The 20,041-nt window shown below is 36.6% G+C and overlaps 2 protein-coding genes across 3 annotated transcripts in view; one reads left to right on the top strand and one right to left on the bottom strand.

Moving 5' to 3' along the window:
* The first annotated feature begins 311 nt into the window (after positions 1-311).
* CUNH1orf146 (chromosome unknown C1orf146 homolog) lies at positions 312-13,191 on the top strand. Its single transcript, XM_037162053.2, has 5 exons — positions 312-393; positions 9,951-10,044; positions 11,651-11,819; positions 12,228-12,306; positions 13,060-13,191. Exons 1-5 carry the CDS (start codon positions 325-327, stop codon positions 13,189-13,191), a joined length of 543 nt encoding a protein of 180 aa, XP_037017948.1. The 5' UTR covers positions 312-324.
* A 351-nt stretch (positions 13,192-13,542) lies between these two features.
* GLMN (glomulin, FKBP associated protein) overlaps positions 13,543-20,041 on the bottom strand; it is a 38,994-nt gene continuing 32,495 nt past the window's right edge. For both annotated transcript variants that reach the window (XM_053668252.1, XM_053668253.1), the window contains exons 17-19: positions 14,812-14,935; positions 13,969-14,051; positions 13,543-13,862 (exon numbers count right to left, since the gene is read on the bottom strand). In XM_053668252.1, the coding sequence (XP_053524227.1) occupies positions 13,746-13,862; positions 13,969-14,051; positions 14,812-14,935 (324 nt within the window). In that variant the 3' untranslated portion in view covers positions 13,543-13,745. The remainder of the gene's footprint in view (positions 13,863-13,968; positions 14,052-14,811; positions 14,936-20,041) is intronic.

Here is a 20,041-nt window from a genome sequence, read left to right as displayed (position 1 = left end):
AGGTGAGCTAGCTAGTTTGTAAGCAGAAGTTTCACAGTTCTTGACATAGGTCTGTCATGATAGTTCTCTGAAGTAGGAACCATTGCTTTTAGTAATTATTAATAGGAAGCAAAGTATTGATCAATAAGCCTAATGTATAGTAAGACACATCCTTTTTCAGTGTCAGATTTTGACTTTCAGTTATTTTTTTAGAATGTCTCTATTACCCTACTTTTATTTATGTCCTTAATTTACTCATTTATCAAGCAAAAAAAATGTGTATTCTTTTTGCTCTGATTTTTCTCAGGTTGTGTCACATTAGAAGCTGGGCTGATCCAAAGACAGATGGCTGAAAGTGCTGAGAAAGGAAAAGGAAAATGGACAACCACCATCATTATTAGCTCATCTCTTAAGGTAAAGAGGTATTTGGGCCATTGATCTTTAATTAAAACATTGAAAGGGATAGGACAGTACTTTAAAAGATCCTTAGCTTGATTATCTAAAGTTGTGTGGATCAGCAATTATGTAAGTTAAATGTACTTTAAATGATAAACTTTACTGCATCCATTTTCAACACCCTAACTTGCCCTAAATATTTGAGGGTTGGAAATTTTCTGAAATTATTTTTTTTCCTCTCAGCCTGTTCTAATAGAGATGTTAAGAAATTCCAGAAACAGTAAAACATGTGCACATACATATTATTTAAGATTTTTAAAAAGATTTTATTTATTTATCTTTGGAGGGGAAGGGAAGGGAAGGAGAGAGGGAGAGAAATATCAATATGTGGTTGCCTCTCGTGCGTCCCCTGCTGGGAACTGGCCTGTAACCCAGGCATATGCCCCGACTGGGAATCGAACCTTGGTCCTTTGGTTCTCAGGCCCGAGTTCAATACACTGAGCTATACCAGCCAGGGCAAGAATTTGAGTTTGTTTTTAAAGATGCTTTTTAAAGACCCTTTCAACATTGATCTTCAAAACCCAGAGTATTAAATAAAAGTAGACAAGAACTTAGTCATTTGGCTCTGAAGTTATTGGTAGCTAATTTTTCTATTTCAAACTGAGTGATACTATCTTGGTTTTTCTTTTAACTGGATGCTTACTGTATGCTGACTGTTTTTAATATTCTTTATTTTCTTTTAAACCTTGTAGTGCTCCAAGTGTATTACCTAGTTCAGAGTGGTAACCTAGAATAGACTTGACATTCTTACTCATGAACTGCATTGATAGCAACATGTTATGTCTTGAGGCAGATATAAGATCAAAAATAGTGTTTTCTAACTTTATTGATAATTCAATTTTACTTTTAGAATTATTTAAGAAAAATTTAAATACATGAAGTTAAAAGTTTTCATGTATGTTTTTATACCAAAAAGTGCTCGGTTCCCCTGAGTGGCAGATCCTTAATGAAATAAGCCATTTCTTTACACTTATTCTTTCTCTACGTGGAGAAATGGAAAGTGCCACGCAGGAGCTCACAGAAGCCTCAGGATCAGGACAAGTGAAGTGCTTTTCTTTGCTGCCCAAAGCTCCCATGTGTATCATGAGAGGTCTTATTTATGCAACTACAAAAACTGCTTTAAGGCCCTTGAATAAAATGTTTAGAACTGTTTTTTAATTTTGCAGCCTCCATTAATTACTTACTTAAATGAGTGTTATTACTTCTCTTCCTCATCTGTTCCATTTTATCTTGGAAAAGCAGTCAGTCGTCTTATTTGAAGTCATAGGATACGAATTATTGTACAATGTGCAATATTTTATGTCTGGAATATCACTACATAAAAGATGTAAAGCTGAGATTTCAGATACACACACACACACACACACATATATATTTTTTAAACCAGACATGTTCTTAAAGTTTATCTAATTTTTCATGTGGTAAATGAGGAAGCTAAGGGCCCAAGAGTTAAGGGACTTACCCAGAATTACGCAGCTAGTTAGTGGCAGAGACGGAACTACTGCCCAGCTGTTCTGTCTTCGGATCTACTTATCTCACTGCCCTGCCACAGTCCTGTCAGCCCACTTAACTGTCTCATGCCAGATGCAGTAGCAGTTCCATGAAGTGTTTAGATGAATAAAAATCAACTACTTATTTCAGAGGAGAACCCAACATCTAGTAACTAAAAATCCACTCTAACCTAGTATTCTTTACTTTTCTTGAAGCATCTTTTTTTTTTTAAGATTTATTTATTTACTTATTTATGGGGGGGGGAGGGAGAAAAAGAAGGAGAGAAATATCAGAGAGAAACATTGATAGGTTGCCTCTCACATGCCCCCAACTAGGGACTCTGCCTGCAACCCAGGCATGTGCCCTGACTGGCAAACCAGTGACCCTTCGGTTTGCCATCTGGTGCTCAATCCACTGAGCCACAGCAGCCAGGGCAGGGCCTGGACTTTGTTGCCATCTAAAGCTGGGGGACAGTCTGACTTATTTCTTCATATTATGCTTCTAAAATCTTAGCTTTTAAATATTACATGATTTACTAAAAGTAGAGGCAACTAAGATGTTCTAGCCAAATTTGACATTTCTAGAAACAGAAAACTAGATAAAAATAGTCCACTCAATTTCATATATACCTCTAATTTTAAAAAATACAAGCTTACTCAGTAACATAAATTAGCTCAAGTATTCAATACATTGTTTCAAAAGTTCATTATTTAACTGGTGACCAAACTCCTAGCAATCGTTTCTAGATTAATTTTTTAAATTTCCAGGGCTATATATCTTTCCATTCATTCTTTACCTTCAAAGAGAATGTATAATATACCACATTCAGAAAAAAACTATAATAATACCACACAGGATACATTACTTTTATTCAAAACTTTTAGACCACTTTCTAGTTTAATTCATATTCATAAAAAGAAGGTGTTCTACCCAATTATATGCATCTATATATCCTATTCCTACCATAGGTAAAAAAGATTTTTAAATTTCTTGAGGAAAATATAGGTTTCTAATAATGGTAATTTCATTAAGGAACTGGAGTTGAATCATGAGACTATGATACAAAAGATAGGCCTGGTAGAAGCAGGTAAGGTGAAACAATAAAGCCACTTAGAAAAGAAAAAAGAAAAAGCAGCCCTGGCTGGTGTAGCTCAGTGGATTGAGTGCAGGCTGTGAACCAAAGGATCACCACTTCAATTACCGGTCGGGGCACATGCCTAGGTTGCAGGCCAGGTCCCCAGTGGGGGCCACATCAGAAGCAACCACACATTGATGTTTCTCTAATTCTCTTTCTCCTTCCCTTTCCCTCTCTCTAAAAATAAATAAAATCTTTAAAAATGTGTATATATATACATATATATATATGTATATATAAAAGCAAAGTGAGGAAAGGAGTTAGAAACTTGAAGACAAGATACCAAGGAAAGAAGCCCCTTAGAAATATTAACTAAGGGAGTAGATGTTGAGGGATTTCTAGGATAAAATCTGGGTGAGCAGTCAACCTAGACAATATGCAGAATCAGTCTGAACCAGGGGTTTGGAACTGGTACTCAGTTACAGAACCGAAGGAGCGGCCTCAGGAGATGATTCAGACTTGGATGTTAAGCTGTGTCCTGTGGGATTTCTTCTGAGGTTGTTCCAGACTCTGCGGAAAGTTCGGTGTAGTCTTACTGTCGAGGAACTTACGATCTGATGGGGAAAAGTGTGACAGTTAATTTAATAAAGGCTATATAGTTATTACTGGTAGTGACTACTTAATAGTTCAGAAATGAGAGGTAACATAGCACTTAATTTCATTTATTTTAATTAATGGGTCTTATACTCTCCTTGATGCTTAGGAACAACCTAACCTGTAAATTTCTTGATGGTAAAGATTGTGTCTTATTTAGCTTTATATTCTTTAGAGTCTTTCAAAAGTCCTCAGCGCTATGAACTCACAGATTCAATCAGTTGTCTTGGTGTTCAAATTGTCCTCTATTTGATCAGTGGGAACTCTTTCCAGCTTGCACCAATTTTTTTTTCTGTACCTTAAGTGGTCTTTGAGCTTTTCTGTGTTTTCTGACACTAGAGGACAATTTTTTAAAATCCTTATCCAAGGATATGTTTTGGTTTTGTTTTTGATTTTAGAGCTGGGGAAGTGAGAAAGAAACATTGATCAGTTGCCTCCCATAGACGCCCCAACCGGGAATCAAACCCACAGCCTGGATATGCACCCTGAACAGTGATCAGACACGCAGCTTTTTGGTTTATGGAATGATGTTCCAAGCACCTGAGCCGCCATCCTGCCAGGGCAAGGCGACAAATTTTTAATAGTACTTTACATCAAATGAGTGTACCTAGATGTCCAATAGTATGGTAGTAAAACAATGCTTATTAGTACTGATCTTATAAATTACTTCATAAGTGGTCCCCACAATTGCTGCATGACAATTACATTGGAAACATAAGTCATAAGAAACCACTTCAAGAGAAGCCAGGTGCCAAAACACCACTTGAGTTATGAGAAATAGAGGCAGGTGATAATAATCAAAAGGAAATGAAGTCAATGATAAAGCCTATAGCGACAGGCTTTATAATTACTTATAGTAGTTCTTCAGCGAATTTAATTCAGTAAGGGTGGAAAATGCTTTTTCTTTTTTTAGCGTTCCCATGAATAGACCACCTAATAGCGTACTCTTAGATCTTACTAATAGAGTGTGCTTGAAGACTTCATTCAACCTGATATGGGCAACCAAAATTAGCTATGGTTTTAAAATCCAGTGAACTTACTGCTGTACTCAGGTTTCAAATAAGTGTTCATTTTTTAAGTTTATTTATTTAAAAGCTAATTATCTCTACTCTGCATCTAACTCTTAATTTTCTCCTTTCTCCTTTCATTATCATGCCAGTGTGAACTTTTAAACACATCCATAGAACAGAAAAGACAGGGGAAAATTGATAATTATTTAAGAACCTCATAAATCCATGTAATTTATGAGGTTCTGAATAGCAGTTTGGGGTTGTTTTTGTTGTTGTTGTGTTTGATTTTTTATTTGACAAGTTTAGTTTTGTGTCTGCTCTCCATCTTACTACATGGTTGAGAAACGGTCACCTTTAGGGGAGTGGAACCTCGAGCGGGGCCTAGCTCTGCCGCTGACCCGCTGTGACCTCAGGATGCCAGCATCATACTTTCATGCAGGCCGTGCTCATCTGAACATCTTTTAGCTCCCAGGCATCCCCAGCCTTGCCTCAGTTTCTGCATTCCAGAAGTTACAAAGCCCTTTCCATTCCAGTTCCATGCTAGATGTATAAAATCAGTAGCCCCAGCTGTTAAGGAATTCAGACTGGTAGGGAAAGGCAGTCAGTGTGGGCAGTGCTATGGTAGAACCGCAGGGCACCATGGTGTAGAAACATGTCACAGAGTCTCTCGGTGTGTATTGAAGGAGCAGATGATAGCCAGAAAAAGGAGAGTAGGAGAGCGGCCATCATATGCAAAGGTTTGGAGGCAAGTCAACTCCCATGGGAGGCTGAGAAGGAGCAGCTATAAAAAAGCGAGAGGAGAGTCAGTAGAGGGGGCACCTCTGAAACCAGAGACTTTTCCTGGTCAGATCATTTGTAGTGTGTGGTGCTGAAAGTAAATTCATGGAGATTGATCTCAGGAACACGGGTACAGCTTTCTTAATCAATCAAGTGGAAATTTATAAAATGTAATCTTCCTTGATTATATTGTGAATTATATTCCTTTTAAAGCCTGAGTCCAAACTATGCATCTCAGAGCCAATTTTAATCTTTTCAGTCTTATTTAGATACTCCTTTGCTAGTATTTACCAAGCTACCCAACACATAACACTTGTTTTTTAGTGCTGTATATTCTGAAATATTAGTCCAGGTCCTCAACTATACCAGAATTTCAGAATATAGTCAATCATTTGAAAAACCTTATTTTTTTTTGCATCAAGTAATTGAATTCTCAAATGCTAGGTTTTTTAAAAAAGAAACAGTAACATAGTATTCAAATTAAGAACATTTGAAAATGTGCTCCCCAACTTCGTGTCAATTGAAGATTTGACTAAAGATGAATAGCTAACTCTCTCAGATTTATAAATACTAAAACTTTTACACTGTGGTTGAAAGTCTTTAGTGCAGTAAATCATGTGCTTTTCATGTACCGTATCTCACAGATGCAGTTGGAGGTGAGATAATCAGATTTTTACTCCCAACAAGCTGGACAGCTGAAATGTCATAGGAATAATATGTGTCAAAGACTTGGTGCCACTTTGCTGCCTGTCTGATTTAAGTGGTTGTGGTCAGTCTGAGGAACCTGTGATATAAGATAGCATTCATTAGGTCATGTGGTTTGCAGGTGCCCAATCTTAACTAAGCAGCCTGTGTGCCCTTGGAATGAGGAAGAGGGGGATACTGACCATGTCTTTTTGAGAGCTTATGCCGTGTTTACTGACACAGTGGTGTGTGTGGTTATGTATGTATATTATGCATTTTTAATTATTTTTTGTCAGGAGTTAGTTTAGTTTCTGAAAAAAGTGAATATTATAAATGCATCCATCTTCTTTTACTTAATCAACCAGAAGCATTATACTTTTATTATCAATCTTTTCTGCCTATTTAAATGAAGTTGTAGACAGTAGTCACCATTTTTTTTAATTTTGAGGAAAAAAATGGACGTTGAAAATTAACATTGTTGGTGCCTTTTTTAAATTCAGTTCAATTTTCTTCATTGCCTAAATAGAAAATTGTTTATTTTCAGTTTGGCAAGAGCTCCATTGGAAACACACCCACAAAATAGCTTACACACACAAACACACATATATGAGCATGTAGCTTTAGTAACATACAGTTCACATCAGTATAGCTCACCCATTTAAAGTATGCAATTTAGTGTTTTTACATTTTTATCAATCTAAAAATTCTACTTCCATTAGCAGTCATTCCTCATTTTCCCCAAACGTCCTTCATTCAGCCCCAAGCAACGAATAATCTACTTTCTGTCTCTATAGATTTCCCTATTCTGGACATTTCATTTAAATGGAATTATATGATATATTATTATCTGTGGTTGGTTTCTTTTACTTAGCATAGTATTTTCAGAGCTCATCCATGTTATAGTATGTGTCAGTACTTCATTCCTTTTACTGCCTAATAACATTTCACCATATGGGTGCACCACATTTTATTTACACATGGGTCAGTGGATGGACTAATATTCCATGAAACATACAGAGGTGGGTAAAAGTAGGTTTACTGTGCCATTGTGACATTCTTTTGAGTCAATACAGCTATTGTAATAATCATAACCTGCATGTGTTTTTCCAAACAACTGTAAACCTACTTTTTGGCACACCACTGTATTTTGGTAAATCTAGTCTTAGCTCCTGGTTATTCTGAAAAATTAACTCTTCAGTTTACATGTTTTCTCTTAACTAAGTTCTAATTTTATCTTTTAAAAAATAATTTATGTATTTATTTTTAAAGAGAGGGGCAGGAAGGAGAGAAGGACAGAAACATCAGTATGTGGTTGCCTTTCACGTGTCCCCTACTGGGTACCTGGCCTGCAACCCAAATGTGCCCTGGACTGGGAATTGAACTAGTCACCCTTCGGTTTGTAGGCCTGCGCTCAATCCAGTGAGCTACACCAGCCAGGGCTAATTTTGTCTTCATTATTTTCTTTTATTATTTTCTTTTAGTTGGCTCTATAATTCTTTTAGTTGGCCCTCCCAGTAGGATAGTATTGAAATTCCTTAGTATGGCATACATGAGTCCTCACAGTCTGCAGGCAGTTACTCTAATACTGTCCCCAAATTAAACATACACCTCACGAACACCTCACGTATACACCTTACATACTTACCATATAAGAATCATACTTTCAGTTCCGAATGCCTTTGTGTTAGTCTTTCTGTCCAGGTTGTTCTCATATTTGTCTTCCTCCTTCATTTGTCTGCTTAAATAATGTGCTCTCCACTTTTTAAAAAACATTTTAAGATTTTTACTTATTTTTAGAGAGGGGAAGGGAGAGAGAGAGGGAGAAAAACATTGATGTGTGACAGAAACATCAACTGGTTGCCTCTTGCATGTCCAACACCACCCAACCCACTGAGCCACCCCAGTCAGAGCGCTGCTTTCCACTTTAAAGATCTGACTCAAATTTTATTAAGCTTTCTTGACCCTTTCACTTCTGTCACAACACACCTTTATATATAGTTTCTGGTTCTTTGTCAAAATTCTTGACTTCATCTTTTGTGACCACAGTAAATAGCTATTTTAAGGTCTGTATCTTATAACTTCACTATATGTATCCCCTGTGTCTGTTTATACTTCCCGATGCTTCTGATGGTTCTCTTTCATGTAATCTTGTCTCTTGTGTATCTGATTCTTTTTTATTGTGTTGGAATTTATATTTGTAAAATTGTTTCTAAAAATAATCTGAGGCCTAAAAGAGTTCTGTTCCTCTAGACAAGTCTTGACCCTGCAACAGAACTAAAACTCTAATGCCCTAAGGTTGCCAGGTAAAATATAGGACAGTCAGTCAAATTTGAGTTTCAGATAAACAATGTTATTGTAAGTACCTCCCAAATATTGCATGGGACATACTTATGCTAAAAATTATGTTATCTGAAATTCAAATTTAACTGGGTGTTCTGTGCTTTTGTTAGTCTAGCAACCCAAGCCCTAAGGTGTCTATTTTGTCTAAAATGAACTTAGTTCCTATGTATCTAGAATGGTACTAGTATAGGAGAATTGAGAAAATAGTCACGCAAGTCATTGTTCTGTAGTTCAAGTGAGACCGGATGGAGAAAGCTTGCTCTAGAGTGTGCTTCTGCAAGGTGCTTGGGAGCACTAGTAATACAGTGTCAACTTAATACAATTTCAGGGATTGAAGTGATTTGAAGCCAGGCTGCAGTCCCTGTGAGAGCCGTTCTACTTTTGTCAAAGGCTGTGTTCAGCCTCTCATCTGTCTTTTCCTGAATTGGCAGATAGATGCCCTCAGGGAAAAAATGGCCTAAATGCCGGTCTCGTCTCTTTAAATTTCTGCAGATCTTGGTCCTATAATTTTTATCCTGCTAGCTCTCTAATGCATTCGGGCAGATTTTAAAAACAGTCCAGCCTTCCAGTTGCCTTCAACAGGAGGGTTGGCCTAAATTACTTTGTCTGCCATCGCTGGAAGCTATGTATAATTTTAAAACAGCAGAAGAAACTCATGGAAGTGTCATAGTTGAACTCTAGGTAAGGATCTGTTTGAATGTCACAAAATACTCCTTTTAGGAAAGAAAGGAAGCATACATATATTTTATACCTAATTCCAGCTGGTGTGCTTAAAATATACATGATCTGAGGAAAAAATGTACTTAAGGGATTTTTTTATGTACTTGAAGAAAAACAAGCTTGAGGTTTTGACCAATCAGGAAACAGTATTAACCACTTATATTTTAGTATCTTGGGTATTATGATCTAATTACTTGGTAGAATCAGAAGTGAGTTTTGAAATGGTTAGTACTTAAATCAAAAGTTTGGTTGCTGTTTTCATACGTTTTCTGACTCATCTAAGGCTTAAGACATTTTAAAAATATACTAACAGTAACTGTAAAGTAAACATGAATTTGAGAATTGGTTGTCTCTTTGTGGCATTCTATGTCTGGCACTTCACTGTTCTGTCGACCGTCTGAAAAACACACCATCACCCACATTCCTGTTTATACATTAATGCATGTCAGAATCTATCCCTAAGTTTCTGTTGTTGTTGTTGTTTTAAAGTTTGCTTTGCTGCAGTTGTTATAATGCTTCATTATGTCCTTAATTTCTGTCCCTAAGTGACATAACTATAGTACACAGCTCATTTCCAAAACTGCAATAAATGTGTCTGGGCAGAACTAAATATTTTTTCCTCCTTAGAATATTTAGTGTCTCTTGATGATCAAATTTTTGAGGTATAGTTATAAAATAAGCTCTTAAACTTATTTTACTATATTAGTTTTAATAAATAACCTTCTAAGCATGTCTTAAGTTTGTATTTCTGAAATTTCTTTAAGAGTTGTGAAGTTGCAACTGCCCTAGAAAATCGAAGCCACAAGGTTCGGTATTCAAATGCAGTGGAAAGTGGATCGATTATATTTTCTTGTACTGGTACAGTATATTTGCTAACTGCCTTGATTGAAGTTTCTTATAAAATATGTGGGTATAAGTTATAATAATTTGGTGGTTTATTAACTAAGTAATAAGCTAAGCTACTATCTTTTTGGAGAAACAGTTACATGTGAAAAACTTGGTTATTGCTTGGCAACTAATATGGAAATAGAACAAAGCCACCTCCCTGATAATTAACACTTGTATTAAAGTATTACCTATGTTAACAAAGAAGCTGGCAACACAATATTGGTCAAAATCCATACACAAAACAATGTGAGAGTGTTTTTTATGACTTTGTACAAGAGTTTGCTGAATATAATATAAACAAATACTAACCAAAAGAACCCATAGGGACATGCAAGTGTTCCTTGAATTATAATACACACAACTAATATAAGTCATGGGCAAAGTATGGGAATATTAGATTAGGATATGAGAAGGGTCAGTTCCACTTGTGCCTGGGAAACTATACAAGTGATGAGAGGTGGAGATGAAGGATTTTATTAGGGGGGCTGACGCTAGCAGAGCTTCTGGAAGAGGCGCTTTCAAAAGCTCCTAGAAACTAACCTACACAGGCTGAAAGTAGTCACTCCAACCTCAAACTCATCATTCCTGGTTGAATGGAGCCCTCTAGGGAAAAGTAAAATATTTTTGGTGAATACCCACCCATTATGTATGTGCCTTCACCACTTTATAGATATTATCTAATCTTTAATCCTTTCAGCAAACCTATTTAGCAATTATTATTCCCATTTACAGATGAGGTGACTTATGTTCAGAGAGGTTATATAAATTGCCCAAGTTCCTTAGTTAGCATATAATCACAGTCTTAGATTATATCTTTTTTTAAAGATTTTATTTATTTACTTTTTAGAGTGAGGGGAAGGGAGGGAGGAAGAGGAGAGAAACATCGGTGTGTGGTTGCCTCTCATGCGCATCCTCCACTGAGATCCTGGCCTGCAACCTGGGCATGTGCCCTGACTGGGAATCAAAGCAGCAACCCTTTGCTTCACAGGCCCGTGCTCAATGGACTGATCTACACCAGCCAGGGCTAGATTGTATCTTTTAAAGAACTAACTTTATCATCTTTTAAAGGGCTAATTAGATCAGGTTTCCCTCCCGGACAATTCTTATATGCCTGATACTATCATTCTAGGTATCTGCTTACTGAGTTAATTAATTTATATAATAGTTTGTATTCTAGTACAAAGGTTTTTTTTCAAGAAATAAAGGCTTGCTTAAGACTACCTTTGTTTAGTTGATTTCCAGCTTTTAAAAATTGTAACATGGAAAGTTAGCTTTTATGTAAAATTAGGCATTTACCTTCATTGTGCCTTAGTCTGAAAAAAAAAATGGTTACTGACAAAGTTTTTCCCCCTTAAACATTTAGAATAAATCACCCTTTTATACAGAGCACTTCAAAGAACTACCTAAATTATTTTGTTGTGTAAGAATTTTGTTAATTTCTACTCCTTATAGGTTTAGGGCCTAGACACCTAAAGCTATGCTATACTTGTATCTACTTTTGTTGATTTTAGTAAGTTTATAAAAATTTTGATTTTTATGATGAAGTGATGTTTTATATTACATCCATCTTTCCTAGGAGTTGCATTTTTATTGATGGATGCTAAAGAATTCTTTATGTCAGCTGAAGAAATATTTCTAGCCAAAATTGAGAAGTTCATTAACATTCACCAAAACAGTTTTTTGATTCTATCTGCAGCCTTCCATGGGCTTGAGGAATGGAAACTGATGTTCAGGATTCAGCAGAGGTAGGGAAGAGCACTAGGACTCATTTTTCTTAAATTATATTGTCTTTACTTCAATTCTTAATTCTTTTTAGGCAGATGAGTTATATTTTTCCAAAAGATAACCTTTATAATGTTAATTTGTCATATTTAATAAAGTGCAGGCCAAATGGCTATTCTGTGAGTCAGAGTGACAGTTTCAAAGTTCATGCTGATTTCTGGGATTCCTGCAAGACCAAACTGAAACTGAACACTTTTATTCATTTAAGTTCTGACTACAAAACTGTATCAGTTCCTCTGTGAAATAAGCCAGAGTATGAATGAATTAAAAAAAAAAAACACAAGCAATAAGAGGTTTGTCTCTTTATTCACTTAAGAGAGAAGATGTTAGTAAGTCATATGATCTATTTAACTTATGAATTGATTTTTCAGATTCCTGGGTAGTAAATTACGAATACTTCCAGTACACAACACACTAAATGCTGTTAATCTTATGTGCACTATAGCTAAGGTGAGTCACCTGTGGAAAATGACACATGCATACACTCACACACTCCAAAATGCATACCGTCTTGAGTGGGGCTGACAGATACTCTGCTCCAGTTCCCTGAGAGAAGTTGCTATTTCAGCATGTACTGTAACTCTCCCCCAAGTCTGAACTCACCCTCTCAAGTCTTCTCAATGTATTTCTGGTAGCCACTAACAGAATGACTCATTTTGGCTAAAAGAGCATTTGGCGATATATATACTATATTGGCCCTATTGGTTACTTAAATCTTACTTCAAATTCTAAAGTACACATATCGGGCAAGTTGTAGTCATCAGCTGAGTGCAAACATACAGTTTTATGGAAGCCACCCCACCAGCTGTCCTCTTTTCATGCTTATCTTCCTGTGCACCCGACTTCCCTAGGCTATTACATGTTCCTTATTCAACTTTGGAATAGGTCCCCATTAAAGCCGTCGTTACAGAATTCTACTTTTTGGCTTTCACGTTTGAAATTCTTGTAATTGAAAGGTGTTTTTTAAATCCTTGCCCAAGTATATGTTTTTATTGATTTTAGAGAGAGGAAGGGGGAAACATCAACTGGTTGCCTCCTGTATATGCCCTGACTGGGACTCAAACCCACAACCTTTTGGTATAATGGACAATGCTCCAACCAAAGGAGCCACTGGGCCAGGGCAAAAGTTAGGATTTTTTTATTTGACTCTGTAAAAAGACCTTACTTCTATAAATAACACTGCATGTTTTTATCTTTTTCCAGATCACTTCCAAACCATACATAGAGAGCATATGCTACAGAATGATAGCAACTAAAGCTTACATCATTGAGCACAGTCCTGTTTGGAAAACTCTTCAAAAGATAAATCTCAGTGATTCATTTAACCCAAATTAGAGTATCAATTATAAAAGTTCTTTTGGAAGAATATTAAAATAATTAGACTGATTGAATTATAATGTTCAAATATATAGTTTAAAGCTTTTTAAATTTTAAAATAATAAAATATGTACAATTCAAAGTGATTTTATTTTCAGAAGTTTTGTTGAATAATTCCTTTAACAATATTTAGGAAAATAGGTGTGATACCCAATTTAAAATACTAGGAGTTCTAACTATAACATAGCATCTAACTGGAACAAAAAATGTATAAGTATGTTAATAAACTCATTAAACTATATGAATGAATAAAGACAAACTACATTTGGTGACATTATAAAATTATTAATTTGTATTGAATTTTAACAGTAGTATTTATCATATATGGGCATTATTTATCAGGTTATATTTTTAAAACCAAAGAATACTACTTATACATAATGTATCATTACAGAACCTGATAAGCTACATTTATTTTTATAACGGTGTTTTACAGAAAATTTTTTGTAAAGGCATTAAATCATATTGGAAAATACAGTATTTTACTAACTTTTATTTAGGAAACAAAGCTTTCACTTTATCCCAGTATTTTCTCCAGAGGTAGACTTTGTTTTTATTTCAATGAGTTCTTCTACTCGAGCCAGAACACTTTCAATCAAATCAAATGTGTAAAGTGCTGAATGTAGGACCTGCAAAGCCAAGGAAATTAATGTTCTTAAGCCTGCATTTCAAAATAAACACAGCAAAAAATGAAATACTTCAGGTGTGCGTAGCTTAGGAAAATTTTAGATCTACCTTAAGCTGCATTTCAGGAGGCATATTAGGGATCTCTTCTCCACCTACAGTTACAGAACAAAAGTCTTTAGAATTCTGGAATTCTGAAAAAGAAGAAAAAAAAGTCACGTGTCACACTTAACCATTAAAACAACTCTCAGATTTAAAAAATAAATTTAAAAGGAACTTTCATCATTCCCTTAAAAAAATATGTCCATTATTCATGTAAACTTGTCGTAGTGTTTAATAGCTCAGGATATGTTTAAATCAAGCTGTTAGCAAATAAAAATATCAAAATTCTGTAACATGTGAATTAATGTTTCTTTAGCTAGCATCATTTTGGCATGTACACGATGAATGAAAATTTATAAACTTTTTTCTTTAGTGTGTAATCAGAATTACATACATTACACTGAAAAAGAATTTCTAGTAATGCCTATAGAAAAATTACCACAGCTATATGGAGAAGATCACAAAATTATTGTAGAACTACTGACTTTAAAAAGTAATTCTGGACCTAAGATTCTTTTTCATAATTTGTACAGATTTACTTGAGGGTGGACCAAACAATACCTAGGAACACAATGAGACCAAACAGAAATACTTGTAATAGTTAGATTCCTACTTAGGACTTGAGATTTTTAAACCAGAATATGTTTCAATTGGTTTAAGTCTTACTTAATCCAATTTTGGTGTTAACCGGCTTATAGACCTAAGAATAATTATATTATAAATAAAATGACTACTGTCATAGTTCCTTGTTTGCTGTTAGATAAGTACAAGATTAAAAAAAGTTCTTTATTCTGAATAGTGTTAAAATTTGATTTTTAGACCTAAGCAAAAATGAAATTGTACATTACCAACCTTGGCTATTTTCTTGGCTATTTTTAATTTCTGCTTCATAATGTGCTTTTGACATATTAAGTCCTATATGGAGTGGCTTTAAGTAATTATTCTCAATTTTTCCAAGTTCTGTCCATAATCCAGTCTGTTAGAAGAATTAATGAAAAAATTAGTTACTTGATATAACATTTATTGATTGCCTATTATTAAACATGTGTTTAAGAGTTGGAGAAACAAGAATTAAGACAGGATCCTTGCCTTGTAAGGTAGAGTGTACTATTTAACAATACACTCACTACTACATCTAGTTATTTTATGTGAATACCAAACCAAAAAAAAATTTACTTTGGTTGCTACACTCACTGCTGTGCCATTTTGGTAGCTCCTAGTTTTGGGATCTGTAACTTGCAGGAGAAAATTATTTGAGGATAATACACATGGTCTATGATATTTCTCTTTCCCTATATTCCCACAATGACTCTACCTTATATATCCCTTCAACTCTTGATCTTTCCATGATACTCTTCTCACAGATATAGTTCTAGAGAATTCTTTTCCTTCCCTTTTGATGGCAACTTTTCTAACACAAAGCTGATAAATGGACTTTCTTGGTGATAAATGTAAATGGAGATTTTAACTGCCTGGGACAGCTTACGTTTATTTGGTCACACATATTAGACATTTTTATTCCAAGAGTATTTCTTCCCATAGTACTAAAAGGAGAGGAGTCATACAGTCTTAATTTTTTTTTAAAAAGGATAAAGTCCATTGATATTACTAAGTTTACAGGTACTCTTTACAAAGGAAACTATCTTAGGTAAAAAAGGAAACTTAGGAAATTCTGGTCAAGATATTGGTGTAGGTAAATGTGGTACTTGATTCCTTCCACAACCACATCAAAATTACAACTAAACTATAGAAACACCATTCAGAACTGACTGTAATCTAGCTGAACAGAAGTCCTACAACTAAGGTTATAAAGAAACCACATGGAGACTGGTACAAGAATAGGAGTGCACTGGTCTCACACCCACCTATGGTGGTCTAAAATCAGGAGGGATTCCTTGGCTGCAGAGCTACCCCCTGAGTAGTGAGGGTTCCCATCCCAAAAGCAGGCCCCCAGCCCAGGCTTCCAGTGCCAAGAGAGAAGTCCCCATAACAGCTTGCTGGGAAAATCAGCAAGGATTGTCGCTGAGACGGGAGGGCTGCTGGAGCTCCAGGTGTTTCTCTTAAAGGGCTAGCACATGAATTTGGACTCACTCTGAGCCCCAGTACTGCAGCAGGAGCTCTAAAGGTACCAGGGCCATGCAGGGAGAAACTGAGTGTCTGGCATCATGACGAGAGCAAGGGGGCAGCCTTCTCTCCAAAGTGTAGGCAAAAGCCACTGTTCCTTTTCTGAGTCCTTCCCCTAGAGAAGGACTGGTAGGCACCATATAAAACTGACTATTAGTTTGCCCTGCACTAGTGATTCGGAAACCCCACTCCACCCAATTTGTGGATGCACACAAACTGTTTCCAATAGCTTTTCTATACTGCCTGTCTTGGCTCATGCTTCAGATTTTCCTAAAATCTCTCAAACATCTGGCCTCAGCATGCACAATACCTATTGCTAAGTGGCCCCAGTGATAGCAACTTGGCTTAGTAGCTTGCGACCTCTCCTGTGCACCTCCAAACCCAGAGCAAGCAGCAGCTATCTGCAAATTGCTTTATAGCTCATATTGGGTGGCCCTGGGCAGAACACAGGTAGCCACTGGCCTTGGTCTGCATCTCCTGTGATTCCCCAGAGCCACCTCCACAAGTGACACACTCAAGGGGCAGAGTCAGTGAGCACTTGAGTCCTGCTGAGGTCCTGCTCTATTGGGTAGGCCCCTGCACAGCTGATCCTCCGTGGTGGTCACAGCCAGCCCTTGCAGCTGATCTGCCTGGGTTGAATTGCTCCCACTGCCATGCCAACAGCAATCAAGACAACTACAACAGAAGGGTGTACGCAGCCCACAAAGGTGGCACACCTGAAGTGCCCAGCTTGGGTGACTGGGGAGGCTGTGACATTGGACCCTATAGGACACCCAGTACATAAGGTCCTTCTACCAAGCCGAGGAAATATAGCAGCTCTACCAAATATATAGAAACAAACACAGAGAGGCAGCCAAAGTGAGGAGACAAAGAAATGTGTCCCAAATGAAAGAACAAACTACAGAAAAAAACTATATTTAATGGAGCCTTGTCATCTATCAGATACAGAGTTTAAAACACTGGTTATAAGGATGCTCAGTGAACTTAGGGGAATAGATGAACTTGGTGAGATCAATAGACAGACAGGAAACCTAAAAACAGAACTAGAAACCATAAAAAAGCTCTCGTCAGAAATGAAGGATACACTAACTGAAATGAATACATTACAGGGAATCAACAGTGGCACAGATGAAGCGGAATATCGAATCAGCAATTTGGAAGATAAGGAAGTACAGCACACCCCATCAGAACAGCAAAACTAAAATAGAATCCGCCCTTCCCCACTCCCAAAGAAGATACTATGATCCCCTGGGACAACTTCAGTCATACCACCATTCACATCATAGGGTTACCAAAAGGTGAAGAGAGAGCAAGGAACTGAAAACCTATGTGAAAAATCATCACAGAAAACTATAACCTGGTGAAGGAAATACACATACAAGTCCAGGAAGTACAGAGTCCCAAACAAGATGAACTCAAAGAGGCCCACACCAACACACATTATAAATAAAATACAAAAGGTTGAAGACAGAGAATCTTAAAAGCAGCAAGAGAAAAGAAGTTACCTACCAAGAGAAAAATTACCTACAAGGAAGATCCCATAAGACTGTCAGCTGACTTCTCAACAGGAACTTTGCAGGCCAGAAGAGAGTGGCAAGAAATATTCAAATTGATGAAAAACACAGATCTACAACCAAGATTATCCAGCAAAACTATCATTTAAAATCAAAGGACAGATAAAGAGTTTCCTAGATAAAAAGCTGAAAAAGTCTTCTTTAAAATGGAAGGGACGTTTAGGGGATTGGGTGAAAAAGGTGAAGGGATTAATAAATATAAATTGGTAGTTACAAAATAGTCATGGGCATGTAATGTACAGAATAGGGAATATAGTCAATAATATTGTAACAATGTATGGCAGGGATGTCAAAACTTTTTCACTGGGGCCACATGAGCCTTGCAGTTGCCTTTAAAGGGCTGAATATAATTTCAACTCCTTAACAGTTAAGGGGTAGTTGTATTTATACAGTCCTAAAACCATTTTGGCCCTTTAAAGCAATTGCAAGGCTGATGTGGCCCCCGGTGAAAATGAGTTTGACACCCCTGATATCTGGTATCAGATGGGTACCAGATTTATTGGGGTGATAACTTAGTAAGTTATACAATGTCTAATCCCTGGGTTGTACACCTGAAACTAATACTGTATGTCAACTTTAATTGAAAAGTAAAAAATTACTTAAGGTAAAATTGAAAAAGGAAAGGAAACTCAGGAAACCACTGATCCTTAACTAGAACTAGATTACCTGAAAACCTATTTTGTAATGAACTTCTTTTGATCCAAGTATTGACATTTTCCATATAGTGCTCCAGATAAAATCTATCCATATCTATGTTGAATAATTGATAACTTCCATGATTCTCACATACTCTTTTAAATCTGTCCTTTCTCATTGCTCTTACAATGCTAGGAAACGTGAAGTTCTTGAATGGAACTATTGAGAACCTATAACTTCAAAAATATGCATACATTTTCACTCAGCATCTATGAACTTATCCTGGGGAAGTATTAAAAAATGTATGTTGTGCCCTGGCTAGTGTAGCTCAGTGGATTGAGCACAAGCCTGTGGACAGAAAGGCTGCTGGTTCATTTCCCAGTCAGGGCACATGCCTGGGTTGTAGGCCAGGTCCCCAGTTGGGGGGTGAGAGTGGCAACCAATTATAGTTTCTCTTGCACATCATGTTTCCTTCTCTATCTCTCTCTTCCCCCCCCCTAAAAATAAATAAGATCTTTTAAAAAATGTATGTTGTAATTGATTCCATAGCAGAGACATTTACAAAGATGTTTAGTGAAAAATTGGAAGTAATGAAAATATTTCACAATAGATTGGTTAAGTAAATCTTGTGATATACATCTACACAGTGGAAAACTACATGGCCATTAAAATATTGTTCTTTGGTACATATTGGTGAGTGAAAAAAGGTTACACAGAGGACTCATGGGCATGGACAATAGGGTGGGGATTGGCTGTGGGTGGGGGAGAACAATGAGGGGAAAAAGTGGGACAACTAACTATAAACAATAAAAAGACTTTTAGAAAAAGGTTACAAACAGTGTGATTCCTATAGTGTGATCTCATTGTTAAAAAAAAAACAGTATATACAGATGTGCTGGCATAAAACCTAGGACATACACTACCATACACTACCACTGGATGGTGGGATTTTGATTGTGACTTTTATTTTTGCTTTATTTAACTTGATTTTGAAACAAGGAACCTGTTTTAACTGTATACTTTTTAAAACGTTTTAAAATTTGTTTTTAAACTCCCATCTCCATGATAGAAAGTTTTTTTGTCTTCTCATGGAAAACACGGGGCATGAGGTAGTGTGTGTGGCAGGCACTTCTTCAACCAGTGCTGTTGCACAGGATACTGAGCGTGTTGCTCTACCACATGCAGCCACTGCTCTCAGTTCTCTGTTCACCCCTATCTCTGGTCTTTCACCTTTCTCTATCGTCCTGCACCCTTTAATTTTCTTGCCCTTTACCTCTAAGCTTACAGGTACAATACGCTATTACTAACCAGTATCGCTGAAGGCTTTCAAGGCTACAAAGATTACTGATGACCACCTACCAATCAAAACATATTCAAATGAAATAGAGTACAGAGAAAACACCCTTTTACTCACACCTAGTTTTGTCAAATGTGAACATTTACTGCATTCACTTAAAAAAAAGGTGAAGTACTGAGCCCTGGATGGTGTGGTTCAGTGGATTGGGTGCCTGCAAACCAAATGGGTACCTACTTGATGCCCAGTCAGAAAACATGCCTGGATTGAGGGCCAGGTCCCCAGTAGGGTGCATATAAGAGGCAACCACACATTAATGTTTCTCTCCCTCTCTTTCTCCCTCCCTTCCCCTCTCTCTAAAAATAAATAAAATTCCCACTTTAAGTTTTAAAGACCCACAGTTTATTTCCAATTCAGTATTGGCAAAACTTACAACATGTTTATCATTTTCACT

This window comes from Artibeus jamaicensis, unplaced genomic scaffold (assembly GCF_021234435.1).
Source record: "Artibeus jamaicensis isolate MK-2021 breed Jamaican fruit bat unplaced genomic scaffold, CSHL_Jam_final contig_482, whole genome shotgun sequence".
Classification (NCBI taxonomy): Eukaryota; Metazoa; Chordata; class Mammalia; order Chiroptera; family Phyllostomidae; genus Artibeus; species Artibeus jamaicensis.
This window is presented reverse-complemented; position numbering and strand designations above follow the sequence as displayed.

Bases quoted from the DNA above. Each gene is read 5' to 3' on its own strand.
- CUNH1orf146 (XM_037162053.2), top strand. From the start codon at position 325: ATGGCTGAAAGTGCTGAGAAAGGAAAAGGAAAATGGACAACCACCATC. The intron at 394-9,950 runs GTAAAGAGGTAT...AATTTCTTTAAG, and splicing joins TTATTAGCTCATCTCTTAAG to AGTTGTGAAGTTGCAACTGC. The intron at 11,820-12,227 runs GTAGGGAAGAGC...TTGATTTTTCAG, and splicing joins ATGTTCAGGATTCAGCAGAG to ATTCCTGGGTAGTAAATTAC.